This window comes from Alosa alosa, chromosome 11 (genome assembly GCF_017589495.1).
Source record: "Alosa alosa isolate M-15738 ecotype Scorff River chromosome 11, AALO_Geno_1.1, whole genome shotgun sequence".
Classification (NCBI taxonomy): Eukaryota; Metazoa; Chordata; class Actinopteri; order Clupeiformes; family Clupeidae; genus Alosa; species Alosa alosa.
Genome location: NC_063199.1, coordinates 16,983,763 through 17,010,036, shown reverse-complemented (window position 1 = coordinate 17,010,036; position 26,274 = coordinate 16,983,763). Strand labels below are relative to the sequence as shown.

At 43.6% G+C, this 26,274-nt stretch overlaps 1 protein-coding gene across 1 annotated transcript; it reads right to left on the bottom strand.

The window, feature by feature from the left end:
* Nucleotides 1-825: 825 nt before the first annotated feature.
* On the bottom strand, nt 826-25,630 carry kif20a (kinesin family member 20A). The gene is given in 20 exon segments (XM_048257256.1): nt 826-2,248; nt 2,251-2,376; nt 2,971-3,108; nt 3,340-3,428; nt 5,654-5,915; nt 13,195-13,297; nt 13,506-13,645; nt 14,354-14,503; nt 14,799-14,916; nt 14,918-14,965; nt 15,076-15,219; nt 15,870-15,944; nt 16,119-16,230; nt 16,436-16,667; nt 20,998-21,173; nt 21,473-21,611; nt 21,701-21,820; nt 22,446-22,559; nt 24,053-24,232; nt 25,278-25,630. Coding segments are annotated over 19 exon segments (2,667 nt in total). The 5' UTR covers nt 24,224-24,232; nt 25,278-25,630; the 3' UTR covers nt 826-2,038.
* Between the last annotated feature and the right edge of the window lie 644 nt (nt 25,631-26,274).

The following is a 26,274-nucleotide window of genomic DNA, read 5'->3' as shown; positions in this document are numbered from 1 at the left end:
TGGGGGAAGGCTCTTGATGAAATTCATTCGGCATAAAGATAGCCGGTTTGGCTTTAGGGACCTCTACTCACTACTGCGTAAGTGTAATGTTGTTTGGAACTGTAGAAGAGACGTAGCGGCTAAATAATATGCCCTCTCTTCCACGCTTAACGAGTTTTGTCCGTTAACATCAAACTTTTGCCATGATTTGATGTGTCTTCATCCCCTAAAGTGCATTTTGTCCAACAACGCCACACCCATCAGGAGAGTGTCCCCATGTCCTTGCCTGGACCTGTCGCCACACCCATCAGGAGAGTGTCCCCACTGGACCTGTCTTCGGTTACACCCTAACACACACACACAACCATGCTGTCCAACAACGCTACACCCATAAGGAATGTGTCCCCGCTGGACCGGTCTTGTCACTCAAGTGTGGACAGACAACAGACATATTGGGATTGTCCTTACCAGACCTGCACACACAGGTTTATATGGACTCTCCCTGTTAGACCTACACACACACACATCCACCAATCCCAAATCGTCAACCTTTCAACACTGGACTTGTCTCCCATCATGGCATGGCTTGTGTCCATCAAACAGGTGTGAATACACACCACACGCTGTGGTCCTTTCCTCCTCATACCCACAATCCCCTTCTGCAGACTCTGTTGTTTATTAATTATTAATGTTTTATATTACTTTCCATTTCTATAACAGACATCACTTTGTAAATATTTACGGATTTCTGAGGGAATGGCTTGCTTGATCCACTGTCAAAATTAAACTTTTTTTTTTTTCTACCTCTGTTGCATCTTTTTACAAAGTGAAGTGAAAAACAGTCTCTGAATGACCAGAAGGGCTTTAATTCTTAATGTGAAACAGATTTTACAGACAGGAAAGATTTGACACATAAACAGGAAACCACATGCATAAACAAGAATAGAATAGAATAGACAGAAAACTGTCTTGGTTGTTAGGTGCTGCTTCAAACTTAACTCTGTTAGAGTATGGGACATATAGCCACCTTTAAAAAATATGTTTTGTTTATATAACAGTGTAGAAATACAATTATTTACATGAACAATGACCCTCGGTAGTAGTAGAATACTTTATGTGCAAAGGAGACTTCATGAATATGCATCCATCCACCCACTCATACAGGTATGTGCATACCAAGTAGATGCATAACCAGTGCCTTTCCACTAACATGCAGAATAGTTGGGGGGGGAAGGCATCAGATTTGCCCTGAAATCTTAGTTCAATTCTGTGATAATAATACTGCTGACTCATTGGTCCTCAGTGCTTGTGGTTGACAAACAGTGATTTAAGTGGTAAATTCTGACACACACACACATCCAGCACTCACACTCACACTAGCAGTATCAATCTTGGGAAACCAAACAAACACCGCATCACTTTTTTTGGCAGATCTAGGCCGTCAAATTCTACACAAGACTAAAGACTACGCTAAAACCGATTACCTTGACATAAAAGAAATAAACACACTTTAAAATAGTCACCCGGTATTTCAAAGATTACATAACATTTCTGTGTGTATACTACAGATCCAAGGCTAGTGCATAGTACATAATAGGCCCTTAATGACAGACAGGAAGGGCACTCGGCACTAATCAGCTTGATCAAACATGTAAAAGCATCTCCACAACCTGTGCCGTCCTTAACAGTGTCCTATTAACACTACATCAACATTAATCTCCCAAGAAAGCCAATATCGAGCACTGCTTCACTGTGATTTAAAGCTCAAGGTTAATGAGAAGTGAGGGTTGGTCTCCCGTACATGGATTAAGCCTGGCCCTAGACTAACACATAGCTTCAATAGAGATTTCTACTGCGAAACAGCTTTTAGTCTAGGAGCAGGCTTAATCCATGCAGGGGAAATTGTCCCTAAATGTTTAAATAACAACACACACAAGCTGGATATGGCACTAAATGACCAGACTTGTACAGACAGAGTAGGCCCTGTTGCCCTGGACCACTGCTGCAACTTATTTTTGTACAAAGAAATGCAAAACCTAACAACTTTATTGTCGTCTTCTCAGTACTTCATTCCCCGGCGCATGGGGGAGGGGCTGGGCGGTGGGGACGGCTGGCGAGAGCGCAGCACGCGGGCGTAGGGCGTGGCGTTGTTGTCCACGGCGTCCGCTCTGTGGCGCGTGACAGGCGTGCGCGATGGGAAAAGGGAGCGGAAGAACGGACGCTTCTCAGGTGGGGCCACATTCTCCATCGCCATGGCAGCGGCGGGGCGGCACAGCCACGCTTTTTACAGGACGAGCCGGGAGTGGGAGGGGCAGGTGGCGGCATACACTCCGCCTTCCTCCTCAGCTCTGCCTTCACCAGCTGCAGACTTGTGTGGAGCTCCACCAACATCTGATCCTGAGGTAAAAATGGAGGGAAAGAGAGAGAAGAAAGAAAGAGTGCATAGTAGGGAAGCACACAGTGTTAGAAGGAACAGTGATTGACAGAGTGGTGAAAAGGGTTGAGTGAACGAGAAGCGAGGGAGGGAAAGAAGGATTGAGAGGGGGAGGAAAGAGAGTTCAAGTTGAGCCCAAAGGATAGTGAAGGGGAGAGAGGAGGATAAATTATATACACACACCACACCGCAGGAATGTGAGGGTCAAGTTGCTGTGTGTGTGTGTGTGTGTGTGTGTGTGTTCCCCAGCTCTATCAGTGCTTAATAATCCCCATTAGCAACTGTAAGTTACAGTAGAAAGATGGAGGGGGGGAGAGAGAGAACCCCAGCAGGAAAAAAAAGGAGCAGTGGTGAGGGAATGCTTTTCATAGGGCCAGCAACACACACACACACACACAGGAAACACACTACTACTGTGCCTGCCTGTGCAGCTGGGCACTAGATTCATGGGTGTATGTATGTCACAAACTTGGCAAAATTAAGGCTTTTCATTTTGTAGAACCATTTGTCATCAGCACTGTTTTGCAAAATATCCAGCTATGCGTAATGGTGTGTACCTGTTTATTGAGTTTCTCATCTGCGCTGCTTAGTGCCTGTCGGAGTCTCTCTCCGTCTGTGTTTCTGCAGCATGCCCGCTCTCCAGACTGAAGCTCTGCCACCAACTTCTGCAGGTCGTCACGCAGCTGACGCAGGTTCTACACACACACACACACACACAGATGTTAATTTTTCTTTCATCAAAACTCCAAGTTTGCTGTGTATGCAAACATCCAACTTTTGCATACATAAACGGGCACAAAAGCATTCAAGCTGTCCACCAGCTCATTCAAACACATACAACAATCCCATCCCTCATCTTGAGCATGCAAAAAAGCATCCAAACTCCAAATTCGGCTATGCATCACACACGCACACACACGACGCACCTTCTGCCCCTCCTCCAGTTTCCGGTCTGCTGTGGAGGCGGTGGTACTGTTGCCAGGTGTTGGGTTCTGCACATGGGCACGCTGGAGTTCTAGAGGCAGAAAGAAACAGCCAGAGAGGTCAGATCATGGCTCTTACAACATTCTTGCCTGTTAACAAAAACCATTAAACATTTTAAAGCGATTCCTTTCGGTGCAATCTGCAGTCCTCTTTATCAACTCCCTCAATTAGCTTGTCTACACTCTTTAATCTTATCTAGCTAAGAGGTAACATCCCTTTTGTAATCCAGGACAATTTTTGGCAAATTTAGCGAATTGCCCCACAGGGGTTTCAACCAGTTCTAAAGTTGTAAAAAAAGGTCACAGCACCGTACACTATTCTAGCCAATTAACATATTGCTTCAGCATAGAAGAGAGGAATGGCTGACTTATCAAGCCGAAATATGAACAACGTTTTGACGTGCATCCTCCCATATTGTTTAAGCAATAGGCCACGAGGGGCTGTAGGTTACACTGGTTACACAACAGCTAAGGAGCATTGTTAGGCACGACACGCTAGCGGAGTGCCTAAAACCCCCCTTAGCTGTTGAATAATCAGTGTAACCTTCGGACTCGAGTGGCTTATTGCTTTTCTAAAACTTACTATAAATACCCGGCAAAGTTTCATAAAGTAAAGGCACAGCAACGAAAAATGTAACCATCTTCTTCCACCAAGAAATATATTTTCTCTATCAAAATTTGGTTATCAAGGTTACCAAGCAACTTCGAGATGCGGCAAATGTAACTTTTGTATCAAGTTGTGGTAGCACAGTAATATAGAGCGAAATGCAGTCCAGGTGTGAGCTTGTGCTCATTATACAACGGCATCAAACGTCATTCAGCCAATCACAATCAAGGACCGGAACTATTCGTTTTAGAAAATTGGTTAATCAATTAGTTAAATAGTTAATTAATTAATTAAAACTGCAGTTGGCAAGTCTGACAGATTTAGGGGACTTAGCCAAAATTTTGGCAAAACTCTCATGCCCTTCCCCCACTACCACGAGCACCCCCTCATCGAGTTTGTGCTCGTCAGTGCGCACCAGACTGTAGAGGTCTGCGCGGGACTGATTTTGTGAGTGAGATGTCCACGCTGTCCCCTCTGTGACGTGTTCGCCCCCCAGTTTCAGAGCTATTCTAAATGCAAAATTGCACATAGGGCCGTGACTGTAGTCAACAAACTAGATCCTAATAGAAAACTGTTAGCTTTCCTGGCTAAATGGTATAAGTTTGGCTTATTACACAACATAAATTGTGCTGGCGACCCAAATAAAATGTCCCGCTCCTGCCCGCATTAATGTGTCATTTTTAGTCCCGCTCCCGCCTGCATCTGTAACATGATGTCCCGCTCCCGCCCGCTAAAGCCCGCATGCAGGAGGGATAGCCTATTCAGCTTTTCTTTTTGTCTCATGAAAGGAGCACACACACCTGAGAAAAACTCCAGATGTCAGTTTCTTGGTTCTGAATGTAGGCTAACAACTGAAGTAGGCCTAGTCTGGTGCCCTCTTCCTCTGTCATGCTTTCGATTTTTGACAATGAGCAGCAGGAACAAATTGAACCCACGTAAACGACAATATAGGCTATAGGCCTGCTATCCGTCAGTTATGCTTAAACCCCGTTTTTTAATGCTGCCTAACAGAACATCCAGCTGAACTATAGTTATGAACACTACTTTAATCATTTCTATATTTAATTTTACGCACATATTGAATTTGCGGGAGTGCAGTGAATCATCGGTTTGTCCCGTACTCGCGAACGCACCTCTCTCATCCCACCCGCTCCCGCAAAGAGCTTTCAAAAGTTGTCCCGCGCCACACTCTTTTGCGTCGGACCCTAGTGCAGACCTCTACCAGACTGCTCCAGACTGTGACTGACAGTCAGATCTCACACAGCCCTGCTCTGATTGGACCAGAAGAACCGGGAGCTGTGGATTTTCGCAAAACAAATAACAGGCTCTAGGTGGAGGTAGAGGTGCAGGTTTTTTTTCTAAAACTGGCTGATTTATGTTGTTCTATCGGAGCATAGTGTTGGTTTCAGTGAATATGATCAAAAAAATCTTGCCAACTGCCGCTTTAATTGCCCCAATCCCCTTACAGAGGGTCTTAAGTAGTAATATAGAATGAAATGCGGTCCAGGTGTGAGCTTGTGCTCATTATACAACGGCATCGAACACGATTCAGCCAATCACAATCAAGGACCGGAACAATCAGTTTTAGAAAATTAGTTAATGAATTAGTTAAATAGTTACTTAATTAATTAACTGCCCCCATCCCCTTACCGAGGGTCTTGAGCCTGAGCTCTGTCCTGCAGAGGTCCAGCTCCGCCCTGCACTGATCCAGCTCCAGCCTGCATTGCTCCAGCTCCACGTGTGTGTGCGTGTCTCTGTTTGCTGCCAGGCGCTGGGACCGCCGCACGCTCGCCTCCTCGTCCGCCACCAGCGGCGGGAAGATGGGCGCCGCCGCCACCACCGCCGTGCTCCCGGGCCTGGAGGACCTCTTGTCCAGGGTGGCGGTGAGTTCACGGATCTGCTCGTCCCGCTCCTGAGGGAACAGACAGAGACGGGGGCATGAATATATAATCAGTATTACGCATGGCAGCTAAGCCCAATATACACACACAGGCCGTAAAGGAATATTCTTATTTTGATTTTAGCCCAATATACACACACAGGCCGTAAAGGAATATTCTTATTTTGATTTTATAATCAAATTGCAAAAATAAATAAAGAAATAAAAAATAAATAAATAAAGTAAAAAAAAAAAAAAAAACACAACCCTATAAAACTTAAAGGAACACGCCACCCAAAGTCAGTAGTAATATACAGTCGTATGCAAAAGTTTGGGCACCCCTCTGAGATTTCATGACAATTTGCTCTTCCTTTATAATAGAATATCACAGCAACACGATTTGTTTTCCTACAAAGATGTAGACGTTTGAGTGTTTTCCAGACCAAAATTCTTAGAGTAGCATTACATAGTTTTATTATAATAAAATAAAATGCAAAAATGGGATGTGCAAAAGTTTGAAGCCCTTTTTAATAGCATTCATTTCAAGACCTGTAATGGATTTATAGCTGACAGGTTGCAGCACAAAACGGCTTTGATTAGCTCGTTAGACCTTCAATTACAAAGACAGGTGGAACTAATCATGAAAAAGGCTATTTAACATAGGTAATAGCTGGCTGTGCTTGTCCTAGGTTCTTTCTTAGAGAGTGGCAACATGGGGACCTCAAAACAACTCTCCACTGACCTGAAAGCTGAGATAATCCAACATTATGAATTAGGAGAAGGGTACAAAAATTAGGTTTAGACTGTCTGTCTCCACAGTCAGAAATGTAGTTGTGAAATGGAAGGCCACAGGAACAGTCCGTGTGAAGGAAAGATGTGGTAGGCCGACAAAAATAGGGGAAAGGCACAGGCTAAGGATGGTTAAAATAGTCACAGAGAAGCCACAGACCACCTCCAGAGAACTACAACAACAACATCTGGCTGCTGATGGTGTAGTTGTTCACCGTTCCACAATCCAGCGTACTTTGCACCAGGAAGAGCTAATTGGAAGGGTGATGCGCAAAAAGCCTTTCCTGAGTGTTCGTCACAAGAAGAGTCGCATGAGGTACGCAAAAGCACATTTTGGAACAAAATACTGTGGTCAGATGAGACCAAGATTGAGTTATTTGGTCATAACACGAACAGGTATGTATGGCGGAAAAAACACACTGCATTCCATGAAAAAAACTTGTTGCCCACTGTAAAGTTTGGTGGAGGATCCATCATGTTATGGGGCTGTGTGGCTAGCACAGGTACTGGAAAACTTTAACAAAGTTGAGGGCCACATGAATTCCTTACAGTATCAGGAGATTCTTGACAAGAATGTTCAAGAGTCAGTCACAAAATTGAAGCTATGCCGGGGTTGGATCTTTCAGCAGGACAATGATCCTAAGCACCGTTCAAAATCCACCAAGGAGTTCATGCAGAAGCACAGGTACAATGTTCTGGAATGGCCATCCCAGTCCCCAGACCTTAACATTATTGAAAATGTATGGATGTATTTGAAGAAGGCTGTCCACGCACGGAGGCCAAGAAACCTGACTGAACTGGAGGCATTTTGTGTGGAGGAATGGGCCAAAATACCACCTGCCAGACTTAAGGGACTTGTCTTTGGCTACAGGAGGCGTCTACAGGCCATTATTGCAGCAAAAGGAGGCACTACTAAATATTAATGGAATTATTTCTTAGGGGTGCCCAAATTTATGCACATGCCTATTTTTCTTTAAATGCACATAAACATGTTTCTGTTGGACCAATAAAAGTTATTTCACTACTGAGATGTTTCTGTTACCATAAGGTATAACATATGTTAAAATGAAGTTGCTGCTTCAAAAGCTCAGCTAGTGACAAACTGATGCAGTGGTTTTTGTAAGGGGTGCCCAAACTTTTGCATACGCCTGTATGTTGTTACCTTAAAGAAACACGCCACCCAAAGTCAGTAGTAATATATGTTCTTACCTTAACTTTCACGAGTTGAGTCATACCTCTCCCGTGTCGGTACGTGCACTCAAACGCTCTGGCGAGCGGCACGAATGTGTTAGCATGTTGCTATGCTAGCGGGCTCAGACGTAGCCATAGAGGGAGGAACATAGCAGTAATCAAACACATCCACGTTTTCATCCACAATAAAAATGTGTAAGGTCACACAACATGAAACGTGACGATTTTCCAAGCGAATAAACAGGAGAACTACAATGTGTGGCGCAATAGCACTTGGGAGTACTTCAACGTTAGCGTAGTAATATTAATTAACAGATTGTGAAAAATCATGGTTATAACATGCATTGTGAAGGGTTTGCTCTCAGCATTTCTCACCGGAGGATTACACCACATCATTGCTGCAAACGCATCGCTTTCAGGGATCAATACAGTATATCTATCTATCTATGGCACAGCCAGGGTCTTATAGATCATTGGTTCCCAAAGACTGGGTAAAGGAGATTTTATTTGGGTCGCCAGCACAATTTATGTTGTGTAATAGGCCAAACTTATACCATTTAGCCAGGAAAGCTAACAGTTGGTTTTCTATTAGGATCTAGTTTTTTAACTAGTCACGGGCCCTATGTGCAATTTTGCATTTAGAATAGCTCTGAAACTGGGGGGCGAACGTGTCAGAGGGGACAGCGTGGACATCTCACTCACAAAATGAAACATTTCTGTGGGGCGCCTGCCATGGACCTCGCAGTTGCAAAATGCAAGGGACATGAATCAGCCTTTTGCACAAACATTAACGGACACCATCTCTTCAGCTTGACCGATTAAAATCTAGTCAACTAAAGCAGACATCCATTATACGGACATGGCTATTCAATTTGAGTCATAGGCTGTAGATATTTTCAATTGTAGATGCACTCTTTTAAAGTTAATAGCAACCTCCTCACATTCCTTAATATTTTGGATTTAAAACACACTACAGCACATTATATTAGGCTACAATTTAAATGCACATTTTAAACGCTATTATTTCCCCTCGTTTTCCACCTTGTGAACTCTACTAGGCTAGCCTACAATAAAGGCACATTATCTTTTGGCTATTGCGCAAAAGCCTCTTGTTCCATTCTTACAACATAGCCTGTCACAACATACCGTGGTGACAGGTGTATCTTTTCGGTAGTCATTTCCAACTTTTCCAGCAGGATGAGAAAAGGCTGAGGTTGTGTGTTTGTACAAAATTTGTTACAGCTTTGAAAGTATTTAACATTGTTTCATGTGTAATTGAGATTGCAGAATTGTGGGAAACTGAAGAGTCAGTGCATCACCAATCCCTGTAATAGTAGTGGTAGTAGGCCAGACTTAGTAGGCGCTATTACGTATCCAGATATGGCACTGTAGGGGGCATAGAAAAGTTTGAGAACCTGTGGCCTAAAACAATAAAACAATATTGGTTGATGATTGTTGATTGTTTGCTCTGAAGTGAATGGGTCGCGATGGTCTGTCATTTTTAAAAAGTGGGTCCCCAGAAAAAAAGTTTGGGAAACACTGTTCTAGATCTATGACCCCGCTACCGATGGCAACACTATCCCATTCTCGACAGCACAGGCTCTCCGCCAGTTGCTGTTCGCCCGTGTTCCCTCACCATCTCACTCATCTTTCCTGCCTTTCACGATCCATAAAAGCTAGTTCCTGTGTATTCGGGTTCAAACAAATATGGTTCTGGGTCTGCTACAAGCCAGTCGTTATAGTCATTGTCTCAAAGACTGAACTGCTGGTCATCCCAGCTAAACCTACCATACACCACGACATCAACATCAAATTTGACTCCCTGTCTGTTTCACCGACCAGGACTGCAAGAAATCTAGGAGTTGTTCTTGACAACCAACTAAACTTCTCGGATCATGTTGCCTCAGTCGCCCGGGCATGCCGTTTTGCACTCTACAACATACGGAAAATCAGGACTTACTTGACTCAAGATGCTACCCAACTTCTGGTTCAGGCAATAGTCATCTCCCACTGACTACTGCAATGCCCTCCTGACAGGTCTCCCAGCCTGCGCAGTGAAACCACTTCAGATGATCCAGAAGCGGCGGCGCCTGGTCTACAACCAACCCAAAAGGGCACATGTTACCCGCTGCTCATCCAGCTACACTGGCTACCTATGGCGGCCCGCATCAAATTCAAGTCTCTAACGCTTGCCTACAAAGTTGTCTCCAGTTCTGCTCCCACCTACTTGAATGCCCTCATACAGACTTACACTACCTCCAGACCGCTGCGCTCCTCTGACGAACGACGCCTAGCTCTACCACCGGTACGCTCAAGCCAATCCAAACTTTTCTCATCTGTTGTTCCTCGTTGGTGGAACACTGCCAGTTCCTACAAGGGCAGGGACATCCTTTTCCACTTTCAAAAAACTCCTGAAGACCCAGCTCTTTAGAGAACACCTACTCTCATAGCAACACTTACAACAAGTCTTACTGATCCTAGCACTCACCAGCCGTTTTAAACTGACAAGTAACTGTTAAAAACAGCACTCACCGACGCACTTATTCTTACTGTACTCTAATGTTTTTTTAAACTGTCCTAAAATTGTGAGAATTGTTCTAAAAACTTACTGTTTACCATGTTGTTAGTCGCTTTGGTTAAAAAGCGTCAGCCAAATGTAATGTAATGTAATGTAATGTAATTGTCTATTAAGTCAGCCATTGCAAATAATTTCGCTTCCTAGCACAGGTTGAAGTCAACGTCAAGTTGGTTCTATTTACGGAGGTGAATGTGTGTGTGTGTGTGTGTAAACATCTGTAGCCTAGGCAGCACCCGGTGCGCAATGGACGCACTGTGTTATTCATAGGGAAGCGCTCGTGTCAAGGCAGCTTAGTCCCGACCTGAATGAGATTTTGAACAAGGTTGTGCGAGTGATGAATTTCATCAAGACCCAGCCCTTAAAAGCGTGTCTGTTCCCCGCACTTTGCGAGGAGATAAGAGCTGACCACACAGCTGTCGCCTACTGTTTCACAGCGAGGCAAGGTGGCTTTCCCGAGGTAAAGTGCTGTCGTGTGTGTTTGAGCTCTGTGTCGCCTCTTCTTGGAGGAAGAGCGAATACGAATCTGCAAGCACGTTCACTAATGAAAATTTCTTGATGAAGCTGGCCTATCAGCGATATATTTGGAAAGCTCAATGAGTTAAATCTCCAGTTACAAGGCAAAGACAAGCACCTACCTCACCTAGCAGATAAGATTACTGCATACCAAAAAACTTGAGGTATAGACGCCTCGATCGCGACAGTATTAATGCCTTTGAGAATCTAAGTGAAATCGCTGAAACGTCTGATTAGGGAGCCACTCTTGTGATCCCATGTATTAAACAGTAGGCCTACATCACATCCCTGCAAAGTTTATTTCAAAAATATTTCCCAACCAGCAGTGCTCAGTATGACTGGATTATGGATCCATTTAATGCAGCATGTTGGTAGGCTATTTCATTGAATATATTGTAGCCTGCAATGCTGTAAAATATTGGCCTGTGCTTGCTAATATGTTGCTGGAAAACAGAAATATGTGTGTTTAATTTACAGTGACACATTATGTATTTATTTATATTATATCTGCAGCACCAGCTGATTTTAACTCTGCTGAAGAGGACATATTTAGAACTTGTCGTTATTTCAATAAATTTGACGATTTTAAGCTTGATGCACTTTCTTAGAGCGATGATGGACAGGTGGGGCTCGGAAATGCCCCCTTGATCAAAGTGGGGAATGAAAGAAAAAGTTTGAGAACCACTGGATTATGGAGTGTGAACATGCACGTTACACTGTTGTGCGGTGGACTTTCAGAATGAATAGAGTCGTTTCTTTAATATCGAGGCGCCATAGCTTGTCCGATCGGCCTGCTGGTATAAAATGAATTGCGCTGTCTGTCTGAAAAAGACGCGCTCTCTTCCCATGCAGTCAAAATGAATGGGAGTCTTCAGAACAGGCTTGTCATAGTGTCACCCTGACATAACAGTGCGTAAAGTAGCCTATAATGTGAATGACTTATTTTTTATCAAGGATTTCTTTCTTTTTGCAAAAAATAAAGTACAATAGGCATTAATTAGTAGGCCAGATAGCAGCATGTTGAAAGTATGTGCCAAATTGCGTTTTTTTATTACAATGATAAAATTGTAGGCTACAGGCCGATTTATTTGGAGACTGTTTTACGAGACAGAGACTGAGTTTGCTGCTGATATTCTGGGGATAGGCTACAACATAGCCAATGTAGGACTTCAGCCTTTTATATTTGCTGTATTGGATCTTTCTAGAACAGGCAAGAGCTTTCTAGCCTCAAGTCAGCAGCGCCTCATCACCCATATACATTAAAACAACCAGCGAATGGCGGGCGGGTGCGGTTTTGAAAATTGGTCAAAAAACTTTGGTGCGGATGGATGATAAAGTTTTGCTATGCAGTTACGGTTGAAATAATAGCCCATCCGTGCATCTCTAGTGTGTGTGCCTCTTTCGCTCAGAGGGGAGGGGGAGGCTGAGGGGTCAATCAAGCATGGATTCTAAACTCTGTGGTGGATAGGATCTACAATTAGGTGTTAATTAATATTACTACGCTAACGTTGAGGTACTCCCAAGTGCTATTGTGCCACACATTGTAGTTCTCCTGTTCGCTTGGAAAATCGCCACATTTCATGTTGTGTGACCTTACACATTTTTAGCAACTACTCGTGCAACTGTATTTAAGTAGGGAAAACGTGGATGTGTTTGATTACTGCTATGTTCCTCCCTCTATGGCTACGTTTGAGCCCGCTAGCATAGCAACATGCTAACACATTCGTGTGCGTGCCAGAGCGTTTGAGTGCACGTACCGACACGGGAGAGGTATGACTCAACTCGTGAAAGTTTATATACTTATATTACTACTGACTTTGGGTGGCGTGTTCCTTTAAAGGAACCATATGTAAGAAATGTATTTCAATTAATCATAAAATGGCCCTGATTATGTCAGTAGACATTAAGAAATCATGTCAGTGATTTGAAATGAACATCAGTAGTCCAGCCAGGATATTGTCATTTAAAAAGTGAAGTTGCAGCCCTCAACTGATGTTGATGTTGTGTTTTGGCCTGATGCGCCACCCTCCACCTATCTTCTATCACAAAGTCAGTAGTGTTTCGGCATCCGGGTTCGCAACCTTGAGTTGTGGGGGGGCTCATAGTGTGTTGTGTGTATGTGTGGGGTGTGTGTGTGTCTCACAAGTTCAAGAGGGTTTGGCCCACTGCACTGATTTCACTGCAACAGGACAGGAATCACACAAACAAACACCACACACACACACACAGACAGAGCTGTACCTCGATCTCCTGGCTGTAGTATTTCTTGAGGCTGGTGTGGAGGTTGCCGATCTTCTTCTCATAGCGCTCCTCAATCATGGTCTGTTCAGTTTCTAACGTTTCACTGAAGACACAAATGCACACATGCACACAAAAACACATCTTTAGCACATACTTCCCAATGCACCAATTTACTGGATAGGAACAGAATGGATTCCTCTCAGATACCAGAACTCAGACACGTGCCTGGAAAAAAAAAACCCTCACAGTCTCTTTTACATGTGTGAGTATCTTAAGAATTGTATACAATATGTGTGTGTGTGTATGTATACCTGAAATCACTCTGCATGCGTGAGATGACCTCCATCATCTCCGCACACACCTCCTCCCTCACGCTTGCCTCCAGCTCTGCCTTCTCTTGACGCTGACGCAGAACTTCACGCTTCAGCACCTCTATAGCCTGCAGCAAGGCCTACACAGACACAAAGTTAACCTTGCGTAAATAGGGATGTGGTGAAGCAGCAGAAGCATCCCGAATCTGCCGTTGTGAGTGATATTTAATAGACACTTTTATCCAAAGCGTCGGTCATCTTCACCTTTAGAACTGGAGGTAATGTCTATACCCACACACAAACGTGCATCAGTAGGCTCATCATTTATGTGTTCATTTCGCAGACGCATTTAGCCAAAGCGACCTAGCAATAGAATAACATTTAAGCTACAACAATAGAATATATGAACATTTAAGCAACAATGCAGAGGAGACCTTAGCTAGGATTTACCGCTGAATCTGAGCTAGAGTGCAGAGGAGACCTTAGCTAGGATTTACCTCTGCATCTGAGCTAGAGGAGACCTTAGCTAGAATTTACCTCTGCATCTGAGCTAGAGGAGACCTTAGCTAGGATTTACCGCTGCATCTGAGCTAGAGGAGACCTTAGCTAGGATTTACCGCTGCATCTGTGAATGGTACTAGTAGTAGAGGATATAAAACGAAGCACTGAAGACATGAAAACATTTGAGCATGTCTCTCGCCTGCAGCACTGCCTAGACACATGATAACACATACACATTTGCACTAACAGACCTCTGCTTCAATTGTCTTATTCGAACTAAAATACTTAGATCCACAAGCTTACACCTGAAACAATCATGGTGAACACACACACACACACAGACTTACGTCGGAGTCCAACATGGTGATGTCTCCTTCGTTGTCACTGTCATCATCCTCCAGCAGGCTGCTCTCATTGGCAGCTCCTCCATCTTGCTGCTCACGCAGCAGTGACAGGATGTACGCCACACGTGTCTTAGTGGAGGGGCCATGGACCAGCTACACACACACACACACACACAAAATGTACACAATCCAAGCTGCTCTTCCAGGTAGAGGAACTCCATATGAGAGTATGTTAATGAGTGTGTATTCATGCTTCCATAATTCCACTTCTTTCAGAGAGCTGTAATGCAGTCTGCAGGATGTGTGTAGGAAACTACTGCACTATGTGTGACTGTGTGTGTGTGTGTGTGTGTGTGTGTATATATATATATATGAATATATATGAGTGTCTATTGGTTGTATCTGACAGCAGTGCGTATGGACTGAGAGAAACAGACCGGGGCAGTACCTGTGTTGCAATGGCGGAGAACTTGAGAGCCTGCAGTGTCTCGTCGTAGGTGGAAGCACAAGGGTTGATGTTGACCACCATGATGGAGCGGCCCAGACCCGTGAAGAAGTTCTGCAGCACGCGTCATCTTGCTGTCACGGAACGGAACCACCTGAGGGGCTCGAGACCTACATAGGAGAGAAGAGAGTCTGGGTCTTGTTTGACAGTACAGCTATGTTTGTGCAGGTTTATGTGTGTGTAATGGTCTGTGTGTGTGTATATAATTGTGTGTGTGTACCTGTTGTTCTGATTGTATCTGAGTGCAGTCATACAGCGGCCCAGTGTGTGTAGGGAGGTGTTGATGTTATTGGCCTCCTTCATTCTGTCTCCATTCTTCTGGTCCTTACAGCGCTCTGAACCAGCCAAGTCACACATAGACAGACTGACCACACACACACACAAAAGAGAGGTGGAAGCATACGCAAGATTAGAATACTGACTAACAGCAATTTACACAAGGAATAGATACATACATACATGAAATACAAAAATGTGTATGTGTGAATGTATGCAGTGTTTCCCATACATTGACTAATCTGTGGCGGGGCACCACAAAATAAAAATCGGCCGCCACACATAAATATTCTATGTTTAATTTAATTTAATTTAAATTAAATATAAGATCAAATCCTTGCATTGCCATTGAGCTGCGCTTTTTACGCAGGCAGCCTTTCCTTGTCCCGCCCCGCTCTCTCTCGTATCCCCCTGCCCCTGAAATTTGGTCTCTGCATTTAACCCAATCGGTGAATTAGTGAAACACAAACAGCACACAGTGTACACACAGTGGGGTGAAGCACACACTAATCCCAGTGGGGTGAAGCGCAGTGAGCTGCCTGCTACAATGGCTATTTCGGGAGCAGTAAGGGGTTAGGTGCCTTGCTCAAGGGCACTTCAGCCGCAGCCCACTGGTCGGGGCTCGAACCGGCAACCCTCCGGTTACAAGTCCAGAGTGCTAACTAGTGGGCCATGGCTGCCCCAAAGTGTGGTAGGTGTTATTACAAGAGAACAAAAGGTGTGTGTGTGTGTACTTACTCGCTGATACGTGTTCCCTGTTTGAAGTCAGAGTCGGGTTGGATGTGCAGCAGGCGAATGGTGAAGATGCTGTGGCTGAGGGCAAAATTCAGAGGATTACTTAGCTGTCTGCATGTGTTTGTGAGTTTCCAGCTGAAATCATTCATTTAGGTAAGTTGATGTGTAGTTGCAGCAGCAGTGAGTTGTGGTTGAAAAGTGTGTGTGTGTACACACAACAAATGGAGTTCTTATTGAGGGATGTGTGTGTACCTGCGGCTAGAGTTGTGGTTCAGGTGTGTGCTGGCAAAACTCTGGTTCCGTCGTCCAGCCTTCAGAACCTTCCAGGCCTCATCTGCACTTTGCACCTGAATCCAAGTGAGATCTATACGCAGACAGACAGACAGACAGACAGACAGAGAGAAAAATTACTTAACAGTGAGAAGCACTTATAAAGTGGTATGTGCTGTGTTGTTACTCTGCTTTCTATGTGGTGCCAGTTTGGTTGGTTTCAGTTTTTGTGCTTCATGTGGGAAGAATCTGTACACTGTGATATGTCTTGAATATTTGTTTATGGTATGCGTGTTTACCCTTCACGTAGGGGTTGCCATGCTTGTCGTCACTGAGGCGGAGCGTGGCTCTCTTGCGGTGGTACATTGAGGGTGGGGTGTCGAGGAGGTCGTAGATGAACTCGTTGTAGATCTCGTAAAAGGAAACCCACACAGAGATCTGCATCCCTTCCTCCAGCTCCTCCCCGCGGCTCAAGCCTAGTCCATCAGCGTCCAGACACACGCTGTCCGAATCTGCCAGCAACACGCGCACACACACACACCAAAACATTACATTAACAACCATGCACAGGATAAAGACATTACACAGAGAACAATACAGTGTTTCCCACATAATTGAATTCTATTTGTGGTGGTAGGTTTGCAGAATTAACTTGAATGCAACAGTTTTTTACAAATTAGCGCAGTGTGGTTATGATGCTAATGATGATCAATTCATTATATATATTTATATAATCCCTTTCAAGAGAGTTCCATTATCAGCATCATAGTTGGCCCCACAAGACTTCCATATGTTATCTTAATGCAGAGGAAGTAGATTGGGGCCCAAATAGAACGTTCAAGCATTGTTTTTGTTTTTATTGTTGAAAGGGTCCATAAGGGTACTAGAACGCTCCATTGACTTGAAAGGGATTTCCCAACATTCAGCGGTCAAATATGCACCATGTAATGACTGCTGAAACATATAATGACCGCTGTCAATGGCAACGGGTTTTGTGCTTCTGATTCACGTCTTTCATATCACTCCGCAAGTAGTCCGGTCACTTCTTGCAATGGAACTTCATTCAAAAGTGAAAGCAGATGGTTGATCAGCATTGTTCTAAAGAATGTTTTATTCAAGTTCAAGTTCTGTGTTGCAAACTATTTGTTTCTCAGCAAAAGCCACGACCAAACGGTAACAAATAAATGTAAACTAGACACATCATGTGGAGTTTATTTTTTCGTTTCGGCAAGTAGCTGTATAATAAGAGGAATAATGTATAGAACGCTGGTCATTATCAAGTCCCTTCAGGTCGAAGCAAGACCCCTCCACTGACCACTACTAACTGGAGAGGCTACCCCTAGAACTACACAGTTCCTAGGGTTTTTCTTTTGTTTTTGTGTTCACACACAGTAGAAACTCTGAGATGACTTAATACACATTAGTAGCCCAATGATTACAATACCATAGAGTAATGAAACAGACAGCATTGCCATTTAGTTACTAACTACTGAGGTGTATTGACAAACTAGTTCATGGTATCAGAAAGCATTTAAAAAAAGAATCAGTATTGTTAATAACATTTCTTCTCATCTGTCCAGAAGGCATTTGTTGCATGACAGTCATCAGTCTGCAGCCTTCCCATGCAGTTTTTATGTTAAGCAAATTTAAACAGAAACTGAATTATTTTCACAGAGATTTTTAAAATGGTGCTTCTGCTGTCTTGGCATGCAAATCAGTCATGGTTCCGGCAAAAGACCCTAACCCAAATCAGCCTAATCCTGGACTAAAAGTTTTTTTTTTTTCACTGAAGATTTCCATTTAAGCTTTCATTTTGTGTAGGGCTGGGCTTAATCAGTGTTTATGGCAAACTAGGCCCAGATTTCCACAAGGTTAAAGGAACCATATGTAAGATTCTGGCCAAAATTGGTACGGCAATCACTTTCAAATTACTGTGGAGAGGTGTATCCCCTCCCCCTCCCCCCTGAATCGAGGTTGCCAACCCGGATGCCAAACCACTACTGACTTTGTGATTAGTGGATAGGTGGAGGGTGGCGCATCAGGCCAAAACACAACACAACATCACAAAACACAACATCAGTTGAGGGCTGCAACTTCACTTTTTAAATGACAATATCCTGGCCGGACTACTGTTGTCAGTGATATAAGTATTTGAAATGAACATGATTCCTTAATGTCTAGTGACATATCAGGGCCAATTTATGATTAATTGAAATACATTTCTTACATATGGTTCCTTTAAATATTTCAATGTGATCTTGTACAGTAATCAAATCCTGTATCAGGGAATCCACATTTAGACGAACTCAACCAGCTCAACACCCCATTTAGACAAACTCAGGCCTAGTCCACACGTACAAAACCGAACTTTTTTCCCTCCGTCTTCCCTGGAACCGTATCAAGAATATTTGCGTCCAAACGGATCCATCTCAACACGACACTTCATATCCCAGGCCTATAGATGCCACTGTTTGTTACAGAAATTGACCAAAGCTTGCGCGCTGTAGGCTATACAAACTGACAGAGTAGGCTACTACGACGAAAATGGCTAGTGCAAGGAAACCAAAATTGTTTGTGTGGACTTATAGTGAACTGTTAACTGTAAAACTAATAAACTTCATTTTTACGGTTTGTGTAGGGTGCAGTCCTGTCCTTTATTTGACGATTCACATTAGTTTTGGCTATCACCGCAAAGTGGATAGGTAACAAATAATCTCATTTTTATTTTATTTGGTTGTAGGATGCATCAAAGTCCGCATTTAGATTACCATAGAGTTAACAGTTTAAGCATCTTTGTATGTTATCTGACTTCACTAGACTATGAATGCATTTATTTATGTTGTAAGACAGGTAAAATAAATGAATGAACCGCACTACGGGCCTGGCGAGCCAGACCCACATTAAAATGTAAGTTTAGGGGCGGATAATATTGCCTTTCAAATTCCCTCTGCATTTAGACTAATAGGATATTTGTTTTCTAGTACGCCAAACCCAACTCTGCCATCAATCATTATGTTAAGCCCACGGGCCTCAACCCGTTTCTTGTCGGAGAGTTGCTTAATAGATTTCTAGGCTAGCACTACCCCAAATGCTTTAAACTTACACCGCCTCCTAATAAGCTGTCACTGACAGTGGCTAGAATGCATCAAAAACACTGGGAAAAACAGTGGTCCACCAAATCTGGTGGTGGAGAAGTAGGTAATGTCATGTATGAAAACTAGTATTGTTAGGCAATACTATAATGTCAAGTCCAGGGCAGCTGAGGTGTGAGCATCATGCTGTCCAAACGCGCTACGGTTTCAGATTTTTCCACCCTGGGACCAGGTTTCAAAAAGTGCAGTTTCGGCAGTGCGTTTACAGGATTGTTTGACGATCGGCCAAGACGAAGCAGTCATCCTGACGGGCCTCAACCCGTTTGTCTTAATGCCCTCCCCCAAACACCCTCCACATGGCTGGTGGTGGAGAGGCCTCCGATGCCACTGTAAACACTCATGCTGGGCAGGAGATGTAGCAGTCATCCTGTCACACAAACACACACGTTAAACACTAGGGCAGGCGAACTCAGACCGACTTCAAACTCACACACCTCCTGAATTTAAATCCAAACTTTTTAAAAACTACTGGCTACTAAATCTTTGGATCCTTTGCCACCATAAATTACATCTGGCAGGACTGTAATCTGCTATCTGCTAAAACATTGGGGTAACTGATAGGAATGACCATTAAAGAGGGCCTACACCATGTTCAACTGAATCATCATACCTCCCCAGGGCTCTACACTAACATTTTTTTCAGGAGCACTTGTGCGCCCAAGTTAAAAAATTTAGGAGCACAGACAAAAATTTGGTCGCAGTCAGTTCTGTACTTAACTTACACATAATCTAACATTATACTGCAGCTAACAGTTAAACATGCCAGTGCACCAATTGCGAATATTAAGAATGACTGACAACATTTAGGCTACAGGAAACAGGATTTTAAAGATCAGTGCCTACTTTATTTTCAGTCTGTTCTATTTTCCTACATTTTGTTAATGTAAAATAATATAATACATTGCCATATTTGCATTTAGCCTGTATATCAAGTATCCTGCCAAATGTAGGCTAATTTATTTATTTGTGAATCCATCTATAGCTAAACCAAATATGCCCATGGTGACCTATCTGACTGCATACTGCCTAATACTACTACTAAAACAGTCCATTTTCTCTTCCAAAAAACCCAACATAGGCTAATCAAGGATATATGTTTTATACTTTTAGTTTTTATTTGAAATATCTGCATTGGTAGGGGCAGTAGGCAAACGTTAGGCCTACTTTCGCTTTTGCACTTCAGCTTGTATTCGGTGTAAACAAACAAGCATGCGTGGAAGCCTGGAGTTGTCAGTAGCGTTCTACCTTTGAATAAAATGGGAGTATTACGGGAGGCTACTTTTGTGCCGGTTCGCTACAGCTATATTTTGCATATTGCAGCTAATACGTCAACTGGGCTAAAAGGTTCTATGGTTTGCACCAGTAATGTTTCTCGATGTTGCGGTGTATTTTGTAGACAAAGATTGACATGGTTAGAAGTCATTCGCACCAGTGTGCCTAAATATTTTTTTGCACTAGCACGGCATCATTTTTACTCGCATGTGCGAGTGAAATGGGCGCACAGTAGAGCCCTGCTCCCTCTAGTCAATGAAACCAGGCTGGCTACACCAGGCTCACATTCAAAAAATCTTCTAAAACAATTGTTACGCTCCGTGAACAGATCACTTCAGTTGCACTCCCGGTGTTGCCCGGCTGTTACAGCATAAATAGTTTGGTGTGGTTTAATCTCGTGTGACCCCAGCCCTCCGACACTACCCCTCTTCCCTCACCTCATTCAGAAGCGCGGCTTTGCGGATGCTCTCCACTTTGACCTCATTGGTGTCCAGTCTGCGCACCTCCTGGCACAAGACAGGTTTCAGGTCCATGGCCGGATAGAGCCGACCCGACAGCTTCAGGAACACCGACACCAATGCCCGCGGCAACAGGCCAGCCTCTGAGCCCAAACCTGCACATGGAAGGTGACACTTAAATCATATGTAAACCACACAACAGTGCAATAGTATACAGCATGCAGTGAAAAAAAGTATCATGGTGGGGCAGTACTCTCAAAAGCTTGGGAAAAGTCAGACATATCTACTTGCTGATAGTCGTTTATATTAAAGATATTTTATTAACTGGCTGGAACAATATCTCACTGAGGTAACTGATGGTTTGTTTTACTTTCCTATGACATTTTTTTTGTCCGTCTCTCTCCTAATGGGATATTCTTTGATGGGATATGTAGTTTTAGGGACAGCCACTGACCTTGTATGGTGTATGTTTTGCCCGAGTTGGTGACTCCGTAGGTGTACAGAAGCCGGTTCTCGCCCTGCAGCACGTCCCGGACCATCTCTCTCATGGTGCGGTCGTAGAACTCTTGCTGACCCGTCTCTGATCCACAGATCTGCAGAGCAGCACAGGCACATTCATGGTCACTCACCAGCCAACCAGATTGATTGTATCTGTGTCTATGTGTGTGTAATAGCATGATACCTGAGTGAAGCTGAACTTGTGCATGCTCTGCGTGACTCCCCTCTCAGCATTTCTCATGTTGTGGGAGTCTTTGGGCGCTTTCAGCAATAGAGTCTCGTCCCCCTGCATGCTCACACACCCCTGAAACAGTGGCCAGGCCGAAAAGACAGCAGAACACAGAATCAGCATTGCCCTGCTGACCCTCTTAGGAGATATCATGAACATACCACCACCATTCATATACACGGCATCGGTAGCAGTTAATGTCGTGGCAGTTAATGTCTGAAAGTTAGCTAGGTACTTTATTGTCACTGTAGGGAAACTGTTTTTCCGTGAGAAACATTGTTAGCATCCGTCCACAGGTGTCATTGACAGTCTTACGGAAACAAGAGGTATTCCAGGATTCAGAACAATTGTCCCCAGTGCCTGGCATGAATATGGACTTGGAAGTGCATACAGTATATCCAAACACTTCTTTTGAGAAAATACCCAAGCTGCTTGTGCATGCACACCAAAGTGTGGTGCTGCTTATGAACAGAGGGAACTCGCACACGCCCTCATGTATTCTAGTTCATGTTTTGGCGTCCAACACCTTCTTCAGGAGAGCACCTAAATAAGGTTTCTGGTGCTGAAACGAAAATTACACACATTTAAATACATTTACTTTGGAGCACAAAGAGTGCGCGAGCGAGTCCCTTCTGTACATAATGCAGCCATGCCCTGCCATTCAGCAGCAGCACACAGGCGCTGCCCTCTGGTGTCTCACCTGCTCCTCTCCTCGGTCCTTTTCTGCCTGGGTGAGGGGTCTGATGCGCAGGAACACCTTCAGCTTCTCCGAGCCCTCGTCTGCACTCCCCTTCCGCTCCACCGCAGCCTTACCCTGCGCAGCACAAATGGTAATGGACTGCATTTATATAGTGCTTTTTTCAGCTCCTACAAGCACCCAAAGTGCTTTACATTATCATGCCTCACATCCACCCATTCACACACCAATGGCGGAGGCAGCCATGCAAGGCGCCAACCTGCTCATCGGGAGCACTGGGGTTAAGTGTCTTGCTCAAGGACACTTCAACAGGGTCGGGAGAAGTTGGGCTCGAACGACTCCTTTACCTCCTGAACACAGAAAGGAGGGGACAGTAAATGGGTAAATTAGGTCTGACCGACCTATACATCAGTTTATCAATGAACCGGCTGTGCCGCGGAGCAAGCAGTGTTGCACGTTTCTGTAGTGCTACTTTTGTAAAAAGGTGAATTGTGATAAGGGGGGGGGACAAAAGAACAATGAAGAGTGTTTAATCGTTGCCCCTTGTCCCTGAGACAGAGCAGGCAGAGCAGAGGGCATTATAATTCGGGTCTATCTATCTGCTCACTTAACATTAAAAATTCTGGTCCAACGTACTTACGATTTGTATGTGCTGATTATTGGTCCTCTTGCTTTATCTTTAAATGCTAGTTATAAAACTGTCAATTGGTATATGCTGCAGACATGTATGTTCTAAAGTGATGTTAATACACGTGGAATTGATGAGTACCAAAATCTGTAAAGACACACAGACTCAAACACGAGTGAGAGTCTTTTTTAACAGTCCAAAAGCCAGAACTAGGACATAATAGGGCCCTTGTTTTGTCTGTGCGAATGCAACACCACATGAATGAAAGTACATAAACAACGATGTGTGAAAAAAAAAAAAAAAAAGAGTAAGCAAACAGTTTGGCTAAAGCAGCATGGCCTCCAGGAGAAAGTTCAGAGTGATGTATTGTCTGACAGTGGCCTTCATTGTGAAGGCATGACTGCAAGCTATGTGACAAACTGGTAATGTCTCAAACTAAACAGACCAATAAATAACAGGATAGCCTAGGGTGACTGGGCAAGAGAGAATTCATTAAAGGCAGTCATTTACCTACTAAAAGAAAAATATATATATATTTAAAATCCACCTACAGCCATAAGGCCTCATCTCATTTACATTTATTAATTTGGCAGACCCCTTTATCCAAAGTGACTCCAATAGAATAACATTTAAACTACAGTGCAGGAGACCTTAGCTGTGAATTGCCACTGCATCGGTCAATACTACAGTAGTAACAGAGGACAGGAGTGCCTACATTGTAGGTACTAATCAAAGTGTGGTAGGAGGAGAAGGTGGGAGAAGGTGGTAGAAGGAGGAGGGGAGGGAGGTAGAGGAGGGAGGAGAGACCAGAGCATGGTAACCACACATCAAGTGTGTGTCATTTTGTTCCAGTAAACAAACATTGAGTTGTTATACCATCTCACAGCTTAGACAACAGGTACAAATACCTCCCTCTCCCTTATCTTGTATGGTCACACTGAGTAGATATGAGATGCAGGGCAGTGGTACCAGTTAAACTTACCTGTCTTGCGGGCGTGCAGGGTTCTATGGTGGGAGCAATGAGGGAAATTTCGGGTAGCGGGGGCTGAGGACGTAGCAGACTTCCGAGGTCTGCTGCAGTGGACTCGAGCACCGCTCCACATTCGTCCTCGTCTGACAGCAATCCGCATGGGGACAAGAGAGTTGACGTCATATTCGCTACCTGGAGGAAGCATAGTATACAGTATCAATAGTCAAGTATCAACTATTAAGGTGCGTATGGGACACACCTTTATAGTACAAGATAATGTGTTGAATAAAGAGTTGAACAGGCTCGGGCAGAGCCAAATCACAAGTGTAGGGGTCAATCAACAAACCTGTCATTATTAAGTAGTAGACAGAAGGACCACACCCAATTACATTATGTCAACACGACTAACTGTGAAACCTGTTAGCCAAGTAATTTTCAAATTATCTAAAGTTTGAGTTTCTTGCCGTTGACAAGAAGAAACTAAAAGCAAAAACGTGTAACGTAAAGTAATTCTTATCGGATGGCCTACGGTCAGATTTGCAGACCATGTCAATGCTCCTCATCCAAGTTAACCTGTCACTGAAGTATGACAGAAAATGGCCATGCGAGGCGCATGGGGTCAATATTGTTGCCGTTCGGTTATCAAAATTCCACTCTATAAATGGGGTTTGTTTGTGACTGATTTATCACTACCTCCCTTCGTCTGCTATCTCCCGTCTCTATCAGGAAGATCACTATTTAGCAGTTCCTAGCTTCAACTCCACTATGTGCAAAATCCATCTCTGCAAATTGAGTGCAGCCTTAACATAATGTTAACTTTATCGTTAACGTTATAAATGACTGGCAAAGATAACAGGCAAACAATCGGTAAAGAGAAAATAGTACTATTTATATAAAGGTATAACGTTAATCTAATTTAATTTGGGCTTCAATCACTCGGTATTAACTGCTAATTCTAGTATTACCACGATACTTTGCATGTCACGTTTGGTTTCCTTGTGTAATGCTAGCTATCGATAACATTGTGCTAGCCATCACTGCTTAACTTTAGCAGCTAACGTTAACGTTAACCTTAAGCATATCGAAGTGCTCACAAGACCTAACGTTAGACAATATATCGACAATATCTCCATTCATGAAATATATAAATAAATCAACCATCGATTGTCGCTTCAGAGTTATTTACGGAAATATTACTAACGTTAGGTATGAGCTACCCAGAAAATGTGTTCCTTACCTTTTTGTAACAGCTCAACACAACCCAAAACGAGTTATCGGTAACTTAGTGCGTCCAATCTTCACTTCAGGAGCCAAAGTTAGCCTAGTTAAAAACAACTACTAGCGTATAATTATCCAATGTAGTTATTTTCTCATTTAAGTTACGTTTTTACTTCAAGACTAAATTACACTTGCTGAATCTAATGAAAGCCTAAGCTATCTGAAAAACAAAAAGCTCCACTGTGCGCACCTTCCTACCCGAGGCGACCGCTGTTTGAATGAACCAATTCAAACATCGCGCTGCATGTCAGCGACCAATCCCAGTGTACGGTTATCACTCAACCTGGCCAATGCAAGCGCTGCAGGGCATAAGGGGTGAGCGCTCATTGGCTAGGTGGCGCCGAAGCACGGAAGTTTTGAATGTGGTTCCGAGTTTCCGACAGGAGACAAGGTCGACTGCTGTGTTTTGAGCCATTTAACCAGACACACATCACGCGTCGACATTTTTTGAAAATTAACTCACACGCTATGCCGTTAAAAGGTGTTTCCAGGACCGCGACAACTCTCTTGTTTTTGAGACATGCAGACACATTTACATTGGATTTGTGTCAAATGCTAAACCTTTTTTTGTTGCATTTCCTTATTATGCTATTAATTCACACTACACGCACTTTTATACAGTGTGGGCTAGCCTATGTGGTATGTTTATTGCCTATTACATGGCTACCCTTTCTGTTTTCAAATGAAAAAATACACATCTTCAGCCAAGATTATGGAGACTGGCCTAGATCAGGCTGTTCTGTTTGCCTACTGAATTGTTTCTGTTACAAAAGTATCCTTTGACAGTCTTACAAACCAAAGGCTGTTCAATGTAATGTGAGGCAGTGGAATGTTAGAATAAGGATGGTGACTGAAACCAACCCTACAGCAACCTTTGCTGTTTGAGTCGTCTCATTGGAGGGTGCTATTATCACCTCGTATTATCACATACAGCATTCTGCTCAAGCTATTGAAGA